Source organism: Electrophorus electricus, chromosome 2 (genome assembly GCF_013358815.1).
Source record: "Electrophorus electricus isolate fEleEle1 chromosome 2, fEleEle1.pri, whole genome shotgun sequence".
In the NCBI taxonomy this organism is placed as follows: Eukaryota; Metazoa; Chordata; class Actinopteri; order Gymnotiformes; family Gymnotidae; genus Electrophorus; species Electrophorus electricus.
The window spans coordinates 10,014,487-10,027,815 of record NC_049536.1 but is presented as its reverse complement, the minus strand read 5'-3'; the positions used below and the strand labels follow the sequence as shown (position 1 = coordinate 10,027,815).

Below are 13,329 nucleotides of genomic sequence, written 5' to 3'. Positions count from 1 at the left end.
GTCAGGAGAGGACAATGATGAAAACCTGCAGCTGCACCAGCAATGCAGCCTATTTCGGGAAGGCTCCCAAGTCCTTCAATAACAGAAAGAGCCTCATCCCTTACAATGGATGCCGCTGGCATGCTCAGAATTAAGATCTACAGATTTAAAATCCAGCATGGCAACATCATCTCATGCTGTAAACAATGCTTAAAATGCTTTGCACCTGACTCTGAATATTATTACCCTGTTTATCTTTAATAAAAAAAAGCTTTAAAACCAAAAGAACTTGTAGGCAGGACTCAAAGCACATACTAACCCTTAGGGAGAGCCTAATAATATACAGTCATGTTACAGTACCTACTGATTAGAGGACAGAAGATTAGTTCTACTGTTGTTGGGAGTTGCCCTTTTTACACTGAACTCAAATCTGTATCGTGCTTCATCTTATAATGGCTGAGATTAGAATTTGGACGAGGAAAGCTGCACTTGGAACAGCCTGAAAGGGCTTTGTCCCCTGAGAGCTCATATACCTGACCACCCTCATTAGCCTCAGCAGATTCAGTGGGTTCTAGTGCTGGGGTCTGTCCCTAAGGAACTAGAATTGGGTCAGTTGTGAATATCTATTCAATACAGGTACACCACTACAGGCTGTTAATTGCACCATAGTTTTGATTGAATCTAATTTTTAGCTACTGGACCCTGTTTCCCATTCAAGGCACTTTTCATATATGCATTAGAACACCCAGCAAACATAGCCAAAGAAAAAAATCAAAAGTAGCCAGGCAGAAAACCAAAAGGGAAGCAGCACTATCTGACAGCGAAAGAGTGAACAGAGTCCCCCTCGAAAGAAGCAGTGTTCTCGTGGCGGGCGTCGGGGGAGGGGTCAGACTACCTTCAGAGCGTTTTAGGAAGAGAGCCTGGGGGGGGAGGGCAGACTCTATTATTAAAAGAGGCGAAAGGGGTATGGAGACGGATCTAATGGGGTCTTCCTGTGCAGGGAAGCCTCAGTTCCAAGAAGCAGCATCACGGCCTGGTGAACCGTGCCGCAGTTATCCGCCGGGGTCCTGAAGACCGGTGGCGTGAAGGCTCCTGTCTGAACATGGCTCACGGCCAAAGCCGACGCTCGGCAGGGCATCAGTCTGCTCCAACCACCGAAGGAGGAAATGCTTGTACAGAAACAAAAAGGCATGAACGCTAAACAGTAGCCCCCCCCATAGCTTGGATCTTGGATCTCGGATCTCGGATCTCGCCTCCTGGCTGTGCCTCACTCCCTTGTCCTCTTCCTCACCTGCCTGCCCCTGCCCTTTCCATTACAGCACCAGTCCGCTCCTCTCGGGCGGCAGCCGCCGCCCCTTTATCTCTGCGCCGCAGGCGTCTGTTACAGGCAGGCGGCTTAAAAGCAGCGCCGCGCTCACTCTCAAGGGCGGGGGGGATAGAACAAAATAAAAGCGTCGTCCACAGATCTGCTGCTTCATCCAGGAGAGAGTTAGAGACATCTCTGTTAAATCAGCTGGCATCTGCTTCATGGTTTCCATGGTAAAAGGAATTTGTCTTAGTCCCTTCCATATGGACCGAAACACTGAACGGAAGGGAGTAGGTCTCGACAATATGTTTCGTCAAGTGTTCCTGGCGTATTTAACTATGAGAAGCTTTGAAAATAAAGTTTATGAGGAAGAGTGTGAACATGCATATACCAACAAGGTGGTGATATAGTGAGAATGAAAGAAAACAGAAATTAAAATTAATTCTAGAAATGGAGGTGTGTTGTTGCTCTTGAATAAACTGGCACTGCAACTGAGAGCTGTTTTCCTGGTAGAAAATAGTGACAAAATTGGTCAGGATGTATGAATGCTTCTAATTTGGACACACAGAAATACTGGGATGAAACATGCATACTACTCAATAAATAATCCAGACTGTGATAAATCACATCCTTAACTGGAATTTGTAATACACAGTTTCTAGTGCTGCCCTAGTTCCTATGAATGCTTTAAGGCATATGCTGCTCTAGCAGACCCCAGAAGCAAGCCCAAGCTTTAACAGCGGCAGCAGCAGATCCAGTAACAGCAGGTGTCAGCGGAGTGCCTCAGGTGCTTTGCTTAAAATTGCACCCCATGTCTCTGGACCAATGAGGCACCACAGACCAAAAAACGAGTCCTAAAGCCCCTAAATGACTAACCAAATTGGTCATAGCCAATGATCCTTTACAGTTTAGCGCCATCCTATATATAAACAATTTAGCTGTTAATCATGGCACAAATAGCAAGAGGAGGGAGACAGAGACTCACTGGAGGCCATTTGGGAGACATAAAGAGTCATTAAATCACCTGCACAGCTTTTTCATTAGACAGTATTTTACAGGCAGGCTGAATGTGATGACACAGCACACTGTGACGAGTGAAGGAATTACGGGGTGGCTAACAACCTAAACAACGTCCCATTGGGAGACCAAGGCATATTCCAAGTACAAAAAGGTCATTCAAAAGTTTGTAACGATAATGTTTTTTAAAAAGCCACTGAATCCCATAGTGATAGGTGTCCTTATACATCATAAAACATCATCTCAAAAGGCAGACATTGCCTTGTGCAGGAAAGCAGGTTGAATCCCAAGTGCCATTCGCTTCAAACACCACTCATGTCCAGTCAGGGATACTGTATCGGTCATCACAAGTGGGAACAACTGAATACTGCAGATTCAGCTTCAGCCAACGTTCTGCACAGACCTCCACTGAACAAGCAGTCAATGGTCAAAAGCTCTGCTCCCTTACCAACCCGCCCAGTCTGTGTGAGACACACTCGCACACGGCCCATCCAGGCCAGGTTTCCACAGGGAGCTCAGGCAGACAGCCAGCGATTCCTAACTGCTGCCTGTATAACACACAATGGTTTCCCCTCAGAACGCTTTATGAACACAGTCCACAGCCACTCAAAATATAAACCATCGTAGTCAAAGTCAAGCTTAAGACAGAAGTTTGTGGACCAGATGCCCCATCTATACAACACAGGCTGTCGTCACTTCAACCCAGGCTTACTTATATAGGGATCACTGAAGCATGTCCAATTACATCTGCCAACAGGTACATCACTAAGAGCGAATGTAAATCTGAACTATGTAAAAGTAATGGCATATGAAGCACGACACACAGACATGCACACTTTGAGACATCTTTGGACACCCATCATGTTCATCACAACCATGGCTGCTGTATAAGTGTGCTACACATCCTGCTTCCATTAATTAGAGAGCATTGCTTTCTGGGTGGCTTGCCACTGAGAACTTCTCTTACTCATATAACACATTGGAGACACTTGAACGTCACTCACCCTGGCCTTGTTTGAAGGTGTGTGTGTGTGTGTGTGTGTGTGTGTGTGTGTGTGTGTGTGTGTGTGTGTGTGTGTGTGTGTGTGTGAGTGAGTGAGTGAGAGAGAACACGCTTCAGAAGGTTAGAGTGCTTCTTAGTGAACACAAAGCCACTTCCACAGGTGAGTGCGGAGATATACCACTGGCACTGCCACTCCTGAGTGCTACTGCACAAGTTATTAAAGTGGGCAACAGTGCCGTGTGTCAATGAGAGCGAGAGAGAGAGGGGCAGCAAGCGTGTAACTAGCAAACAACCTCTTGGTCATCACATACATATATTCATCCAGAAAATGCAGAACAGTACCCAAGTATGCATACACACATAAAAAAGGCATTTTGTTCAGGCTAGGGGTTAAACTGCCTCCCTTGAGCTGTGGCTTGTGTGTGGAGTTAAGGAATGTGTCCTGCTGTCATACCACAGGCAGTGAATAAATCCCCGCCTTAACTCATGTCTAATTAGCAACAGCTATATTATTGTGATGGAAAACGACCCCACAAAAACAGCAATGCTGAATGTGTTCTGGCACCCATTAAACCGGGAAAATATTTATCATGTGGCACTACTTAAGGATGAACTTAATTGGCTTCCTGTCAATGCATAAAGGCAAAAAAAAGACCATGAAATGCCTTCCTATCAGTCTTTTAAAAGGAGGATAGTCCAGTTGTGAAAAGTTCAAATGAGCTTCATTGTTAATTTAATCCAGGATGACACAGCTGCTTCAGCCTGCCCTGAACAGCAGCTCTGAGAACTAAATTGGCCAGTGATGTGTTTTAAGCAACAGAAGGTGAAAGAGGTGATCATTACTGGCCATGTCATCCTTCAGTACCAGTCTCCTCCAGTCCTGGGGCTTGTAAACGGAGAGTGAAACATGCGATCCAACACTGCTTGTGCTGCTGGGCCGTCGTGTTCACAGTGATCCAAAGTAGAACTGATTGAGCACACAGACTGCAATTCTTCTCATCAGACAGTTATGCTGGACCTTGTCCAGCATGTTTTAGGGAAGTCTCCCTGCTCTCCCATACCTCCGCAGTGAAGGCTGGTCCCTGCCCTGTACATACAGAGCTGATACTCCATAAAACTAATGAGAAAGAGAGGCTGGCTTATCATTCACAAGGCACCTCCATGGCAGGGTGCTTTTTATGGCCACTGTGCACAGCGTGAGCAGGAATGCAGGCTTAGCCATACGCTCAGACGCATCGCTTACATAAGGTGAAAGGATCCTTCATCGTGGCTACAGCGAACAGAGGAGATGCAAGGCTTCCCACTGAATGTCTTCGACAGGCCAGCCTGAATTAATGGGCTTTCCTCTGCACTTCAACATTCTGCTTTTATAATCAGCAGGACTGGAGATTTAGCAAAAAGAAGTAACAATTAACACAGCTGTGTCAATCAGCAACCTGCAACACAGACCAAGATGAGAGACTGCTTTTGAGCTCATTAAACAAATTTAAGAGAAAAATATAGAATATATTAATAACAGCTGCATGACTTATTTTTGATGCCAAGTCCTAATGTTTCATTTTACAATAGTAAACATTTTAAAAAATTAAAAAATAAAACCACATATAGTTGTTCAGGCTCCCCATATAAAGGCATTGGCACAACAAATCATACAAACCTGAAAACATTAATCTAGCCAAGCACTGTTTAAGCCTAGTCTTGGACCAAATTAAAATATGAATTGTGATTCACCAATAATCCATTTTAGTCTACACCTACGCCCAGTCTGGATCTGGTCCTTTATGAACACAGCTAAATGTCAGACAACTGCATTTACTTTGAATGGTATTTAAATTCCAGTGGGTCTTCAAATAGTATTTGAGTGCATAAGAGTTACTGGGCAGAATAAAGACTGGGGCTCAGCGTCCTGGATGGACATGGGTTAAGACTAGTTTTGGGCAGCTGCAGTGTCATTGGTGATGTCCCACAGAAAGCCTTTTTTATCTAGATCTTGGTCTAGGAAACCAGTCTCTCGAGTAACCTCTTAATACATTTCATGGTTATTTTGAGAAATTGGGCACTTAACATACATTTTAATATCCATACGATCATGCTGTACGCCATGCCTGATCTTTACAGTTTTCAAAGACAGACTCCACCACTCAGGCCTCATCCACATTCTTACTCTTATTGTGCAAGCAGTCCTCACATTGCTAGAGCAAGCGACAGCTATGTTCTACAGAGCATGCCTGAAAGAGTTTGGAAGGGCTATGGCAGAGAATGAGAATGGAGTCTGATGGCAGGACTGTGGATGGGAGGAGCAGAGGAAGATACAGCAAAATTGAATTTACCCAATTACTCATTCCTTAAGGAGAGCCATATCATTTAAAATTTTCCATACAACCCATGAGAGGATTTTAAATGGAATGTTAACAGTTGCTGAACAAGGTGTGCAAGAACCTTGTCTTGTCCATAAATAAAGGACTTAGCACGGATAAGCACAAGAATAGGATGTAAACTAAAGGGTGAGCTAATTAAATGTAAAATGTTTTCAGATTCCAAATATAAAATTACTTATCACCACAACAGAAAATAGATAGATAGATAGATAGATAGATAGATAGATAGATAGATAGATAGATAGATAGATAGATAGATAGATAGATAGATAGATAGATAGATAGATAGATAGATAGATAGATAGATAGATAGATATTGTGCCACGATTCCAGTGACCAATAATAAGGAGAAAAATAACACACATTCCAAGTTCTAGGTGATTCTGTGCTAGCAAAAAGGCAGCCAGGTTTGGCACATGAAATGACCCCCAAGGCCTTCAACAAATTCTATCACCCTCTTTCATTCTGAATGCACCCACGTCAGGTAGCTGTCACCAAAAGCTGTGCTGACAAAGTTAAAGTAAAGCTTTAGCCTTTAAGTGTCCCCCCCGCCCAATGTCCTCACAGACAAGCTCCAAAAGTCAACAGAGGTGTTTAACAAGCACTAATATGCAGCTAGGTTTTCCACTTGGAAAAGGAACCTAGAGTGGAAATGGCCCCTGGGAGAGGCCCCATGTCTGAGGAGGCTGCGACCCACCAACCAGCCAAAGCCACACACCTAATAGCTGCAGCGTCAATGATGCATTCACAGAGCAAAACAAGCCAGGCCACTACAAACTACAAACAGCAGCACATGCCCCAACTCAGAATGGAATTTTACAGCTTTCTCCCAGCCACAAACGTACTGGTCTCCAAGCTCTTACAGTCCAAGCCACAGTGTTTCTGTGTGTTCTACCACCATAGCGCGTGACATCTACAATGCTTAGCCAATACCAATTTGAGGATGCTCATCCAATTAAGCAGGCATGGGCAAAAAAGCACAAGTATGCACCATCATGATCATAACCAGTAAAGACACAAAGAAAGTCCTGGGTCTTTGTTTCTATGATCTCAGTACTCCTTACTACATAAAGTAGTAAGTCAGTGACACTAGAAATGGACTCTCACACCATATTAGAATTTCAAATGTTGATAGACCATTTGAAGATATTTGTGGACCATTGCAAACAAGGTACAGTCTGTACATGCCCAATTCCTTTCCACTAAAGTGAAATGTGAAGAAATTGGCCCTACTAAATGAGTGACACTTACAACAAATAGCCCCATGCCCAAACCAAGTCCCAAATGAGTGCTTTAATGAATACTCATCACTGGCTGTGTGTATCTCTACACATGGGTTTAATTAGTCAGACTGATCAATCCATGTCTCTGTGTAAATGATGGGATTAGGAGAAACTGCGTTCCACATGCAGAGTTAACAAAGCATCATCATACGAAGCAGAGCAACAGCTGTGAGCAGCCTGCACACCCCGCTGCCTGCTGCCATTCACACGTAGACAAAAGCATGCAGATAGAACGTGCTGGTGCATGGGTGTGTGCACGCATGCATGCATGCACTCCAGGCCAGCTGCAGGCAACCAGGCCACAATCATTCAAAGGAGCATACACTGTGCGTGTGTGCAAACACCACACTATTTCCCCTTAGTTTCAGTGAATGAGATTGCTGCAGTGATATCCTGCCAGCAGCAAGAAGGAGCTAAAAGGTTGCGGTAAAATGCCAGTCAATCATCTTCACTGACACTGATGAGAATTAAGCTTGCTTTCAAGATCCAAGCCCCCTCCACTCCCACAGAGCTCTAGCGTGAGATGGCGCTACAGATGTCTTCATTTCTACTCATTACCTGCTCTGCCACAAGCAATTATGCCAAGACAGTCTAATGACAAAGAGTGCAGATCCTGCCATTCTGAGATGCACGACAGCAGACAGGCGGTTTAATTTTTGCAAATCAAAATGTTTGCTTTGTTTTATTGCCCTCCCACCCTTTTAGTTTGCTTTGGTATTTAACAAAATCAGTCTTGACTCTAAGAACACAAAATGGGTAATTCTTACTAAACTCCAGTCACATGCAAGTAAGCATGCACTATTTAGCCATGTAATTTCACAGCTGGCATGAAACAGTGGCTAGTCATGAGTGCAGATAATCAAAGTATTTACCATTTAATATTCCAGGACATTCTGTGTTAACTTCAGTAAACAATGCAAATGTTCAAAAAATTATATTAGGAACAAGCTAACAGACAACAAAGAATGTTAAGGCCCAATGGCTGACATGCCAACAGATGTAGGTGTAAAAATGCATCCCATCCCCTTCTGTGTCATATATTTAAAAGACTTGACATCAAGCAACAGAAATTTCAGTTACTTTAGGAAGTGATAGCAATTTATTCACCAACAGTCGCCACTTACTGGTCAGTTTTACACCTGCTTGGGACAACAAAATATACATAGCCAAAACCTCAATTAGTGAACCTGAGTTGAAGCTTCAGTTGGTAGGATACTTCCAAACTTGGCACATGCACAAAACGACAATATATATATATACACACACACACACACTTGCCTCCCTTCCATAAAAGCATTGCTTTTTAAAGAGCAGTCCTTACTCAATCATACCACTAACCTATCCAATTTCGAAAAAAAAATGCACATGCTCATAACATGCTCTCATGAGGAATTCAGAGGTCAGGATCAAAGAGACAAACTGAATATCGATTTCCCAGCATCCCAATCACGTCCATTAATTAACCCACAGCCTACTCTTTGATGTGTTTGCACTTCAAAGCCAACCGATCACCACTTCTCTTAAGAACCTTTCATGAGTCAGGCATTAACTGAGTTTTTTGCACCTTTCCTTGCAAATAATATTAGCGTATCGATTTTCAATGCAGCTCATCTAAACAATGCTTTGACGAATGAAGTAAAGTAGTGTCGTCCGGTCTTTTTCTTTCAAAGTGATGATTTGTCACTAAGGAATTTCGAAGGACCGATGGCTTGCACCGACCAACATAAGTGAGAAATGGTAATTAAATAAAAAGGCACTGAAAATAAACTGTTAAATATTAACATGCATTAAGTGTCAGCCTGGGGTTGCCGGGACCGTTGCGGCATTCCTGAATGCAAACGTTATTTCGCAACATAGCTAGCGAGATCGTGGCGGGTAAATTGCAGTCAAACGACTGGAATTAATTTAGCACTTCATAACCTAGATCATGGTGTGAAGTGAGGGGTTACTATGAACTCACAGACGGAGGCAGAGAGAAGGCGAACTTACATTGCGGGGTAAGAATCGAAAGAAACAGGAGCAACCGCGCGTGCCGCTCTGCCATCACTTTACGAAGTAAAAAAAAAAAAAAAAATCTCGAGAAAATCCACCGCGTGCCTTAGTTTACAGGTTCAACTGTCAGATCTTGTGAACGAATCTCATAGTAAAATGTTGATAACCGCACAAACCCAGCAAGGTCTGAAGCTCCCCTGGGAGACACATTTAGCGCACTAGGCGAGGGGGTCCGGTTGTTTTCTTGAACTTAGCTGGAGGGGGCTGGAGAAGGCAAGAAGTCAGTTGCCACTGGAGACTGGAAGCCACCCACGACCACAAGCGAAAGAATTATTAAAAGAAACTGAACGGGAGAGCCGAACATTAAACTAATACAAAATATATGGATAATCGCTTCTACGATAGCAGTATACCTCCTGTACAAACATTGCAGAGTGCGAAGTCGGCGTGCGGCGTTGATAAGGTTTGTAGTAGGTATTGGTCCGTGAAAAATCAGGACCTGGATTCACAGATGCAGAGGATTCAGGATTCATCGGGCATATGGAAAAGCGCGACATGGACACTTCAGCCGCTCAGTATGCGCAACGTGATGTTCGTGCACTCGGATGAGGATCCCTCTGGCAATCAAAATTAATTAAAGCACTAACTAAACTGGGCTATAATATAGATAGATAGATAGATAGATAGATAGATAGATAGATAGATAGATAGATAGATAGATAGATAGATAGATAGATAGATAGATAAAAACCTAATCTAGTTAAACTGCTCAAAATCTATTTAACACTGTAATTCAGACAGGAAAATAGCCTAAATTATTGTAAAACAGCCTTACTCATGTGAGTCTAGTAAAGTTTAATGAGAGATATGTTACAAAAGTAAACACCTTCTTATGATTGACTTTAAAACATAATTAACTGGTAGACGTGCAATTATTACACCCACTTAGAGTGCCATCAGCTGGTTTCACTGCTGAACAGCAACTATAATACTTTAAACACTGGGGCAATTTATTCATCCCGTAAACAAATAGTCTCAAAGGGATAAATTAAGTTGTATAAAATCAAATAACACATGCACCACCCCAGCTTTGGAGGCTGAATATGAGATATGAATTAGTCCACCCACACAAGTGAGAAATAACAGAAAACAAACAGGATGATTTATGATCGTCACTGTAAAATAGCACAACACTGAGTCAAATAGATTCATGAATACAAGTATATCTGAAAGATAGGCCTGTAATCTGTACCATTGTATCACTGCTTTGCCTCATGCCCAGTAATAAACTTAGGACTACCAGCAGAGTTGGTGCATAGCCTATAGAATATAAATATATTCATTCATCATCTTTGCATTATCAGGTGTGAAATCTAATACTGCATTTATATCATAATCATGTTTGAGCCTATAGTCAGGCACGTGTAGAAGAGTTAGCCCAAGACCAACTGATAAACTATAGAGCATGTAAAAACATTGGATTTTAATACCTGTCCTGAGTGTGGAAGTTGATTCTTTGTGACCCAAGGTGTACATGCACTGGTGCAAACCCAAGGAGATTACCTGGTTTTCTGTATGAATGGCACCTGAAACGTTGTCTTATTGCCATTTAGGTCATAATGATAAAAGTTGTATTTATCAAACACACACTGCATTATACATTGTCATACCTTTACTAAACAAACTGTTTAAAACTATCAGTGTCATTGATGGAAAAATCACGTGGACTGCTATATAGTAGCTAGAGTTACTTCCTTTATTCCCAGTAATTTTACACATATCTTCCAGCCTTTATCGCTCCAACATCTATTAGCTTCACAATGTATATTTTCTAAGGTCCTTTAAAAATCTTTGGATCCGCCCATGTTGCACTATATTGCATGTACCGCAACAGAGATCTGTTGTGAAGAGCTGGTAACTAAAATTATGTTTTTGTTTATTTGTTTGTAATATGGTAATATGGTAAGTCAAATTGCCTGAATTTATTTGAGCATTTGACTCCAATTATGATTTTCCCTTGATGTTCACATTTTTTGACTCACTTCTTCCATCAATGATCCTGATAGGTTTTAAACTATATCTTCAACAAAGATATGTGAATGTAAAATGTTGTGTGTTAAATAGGACAATGATTATTTATTGTTATGACTTAGAATGAGATCAGACCACATTTTTGTAGCCATTCATGCAGAAATCCATGTAATTCAAAAGGGTTCACAAACTTCTTGCAACTGTATGTTGGGGTGTGTAATTAGAACAGGGTTTCTGTCAAGTGCAGAAAGAGCTTCAGACTAGTTTCAGCAGACATGCCTGATTCTCGTTAATCAAACTATTTTTTTGTGTGTGAGATAGAACAGGAGTCATTGTGCTTGGCTTCTGTGGACTGAATATCTCATGTATCTCCTCTCCGATGCTGACAGCTCCAATTATGGCCATCTCTTCAGCAGTCTGAGCACTCTTCTCACTGAATTTGAGCAACAGCAAGCAGCAGGAATGAAGGTAATGGGTGTTCTTAGAGGTAATTCTGCATTTGCATAAAAGAAGTTCATTGTTTGATGATGGAGGTGCAGCAAGGGCAAGAAAAAGAAATAGCAAGGCTTATATCTCCAGGGTAAGATGCTCTTTACAAGCTTATATCAGTCTACTGAACTGACCTTACATTAGAACCAAGAGCACAATTCTTGCCAGCATTCACTGTTGTTATGGTCCCTATCTTTCTTTTTTACTTTCTACCAGACAGTGTATTTGGGTAGGGTTTGGCTGGTGAATGTCGTTGTAAGTCACTCTGGAGAAGAGCGTCTGCCAAATGCCGTAAATGTAACTGTGGGGTTCGGCTGGTAAGTGTTTGGTTCAGATGGTTAGTGTAGGGTTTGGTTGGAGAGAGTATGTTTAGGCTGGTGAGTGTACGGTTAGGCTGGTTAGTGTACGGATAGGCTGGTGAGAGTAGGGTTAGGCTGAAAAGCCAAAACTGCAGTCAGTTATTTCCAGTCCAGTAAGCTCAGGGTTGAGAGCTAAAGGGAAAGAAAGTGGAAACCACATCATGCAGACTGCATCAAATGTCCTGAAAGTCTCAGATGGGAAGATTATACAGAACATCTGTCAATTACTGCAGGAAGTTCACACCTCTAAATCTTTAGTGGTGACTGACAGGCTGAATGTGTCAGTCCTCATTTTGCTGAAAGGAGCAGTGAGGAATGAGGCCCCCGTTCCTGCAGCTCCTCTCTCCCACTGTCAGGGGATGAGGGGATTAAATCTTGCATCGCCAAACTCCACGGATTATCAGGGGATTACCAGAGAGTCAGAAAACACTGGCAGAATTAATGTAATCATGGTAAGATGTGAAAACCTTATTACTATGAAGAGGAAGATGTGTGTGTATGTGTGTTTGTGTGTGTGTGTGTGTGTGTGTGTGTGTGTGTGTGTGTGTGTGTGTGTGTGTGTGTGTGTGTGTGTGTGTGAGAGAGAGAGAGAGAGAGAGAGAGAGAGAGAGACTGAATGAGTGAGTGAGTGAGTGAGTGAATTAACTCAATGAAATGAATGAACAAGTGAATGATCCCTTAACTCCAGCAGCACTTAATTACAGGCCTGGGTTGTCACATATGATATACACAAAGAGTTCAGCAAAGGCTTATTTCTAGGTGACTGTAGGAGATAACATAAATCATATATATTGATAAATCCCCACTTTAAAACCCTGCATGTGTTACAATGCATTTTTAAATGTATGACATTCAATAGTACCAGTGAAAGCAATATTTCTGATCAAATATGTAATTGATTTGTATGAGGAATGTTATACAGCAAGTAAGACAAATCCTGCATTCACAGTGATATAGACAGAAATATATTCCTTGTCTATGCTTGTGTTTGTACACTAGATAATGAAAATATAGAAAAACTATGTAAAAAAACATCTGTGGATGTTATATGTAATTGCAGAGCAATACTAAAAGTTACTAGAATTTAGTGTTCATCAAGTTTGTAAGTGTGCTGAATAATTAAAGGGCTGCGATTAAATGTTCACTTTCTCGTGTCACTGCTGTTCAGTAATAAAGAGTGTGAATGTCCTGTGGTTGGCACTGAGCCAGTTTGGTTTCTCTGCTTCTGTCAATCAAGTCCGATCAAGAGATCAACTGCCCAGTATAAGGGGCAGTAGGCAAAACCACTCCTCTATACTCAAGAAAGGAACAATTTATTTAACTTCTTTTCCTTGTATATAAATTATTTCGAGTGTATGTTACAATGCGTTTTTAGTTAATATCTGTTTTATGATGATTTATGAAAAGGGGGGTCTCAAGTAACATGAGTTATAGCCACTGATCTAAAGAACCGCATAGCTGGGCTTACACTATGTGATTTCAGCAGTCTTGT

General features: G+C 41.9%; 1 protein-coding gene across 12 annotated transcripts in view; it reads right to left on the bottom strand.

Moving 5' to 3' along the window:
• Nucleotides 1-9,426, bottom strand: part of LOC113583577 (neogenin) — a 70,131-nt gene extending 60,705 nt beyond the window's left edge. For all 12 annotated transcript variants that reach the window (XM_035523842.1, XM_027019973.2, XM_027019980.2 and 9 more), the window contains exon 1: nucleotides 8,956-9,426. In XM_035523842.1, the coding sequence (XP_035379735.1) occupies nucleotides 8,956-9,010 (55 nt within the window). In that variant the 5' untranslated portion in view covers nucleotides 9,011-9,426. The remainder of the gene's footprint in view (nucleotides 1-8,955) is intronic.
• Between the last annotated feature and the right edge of the window lie 3,903 nt (nucleotides 9,427-13,329).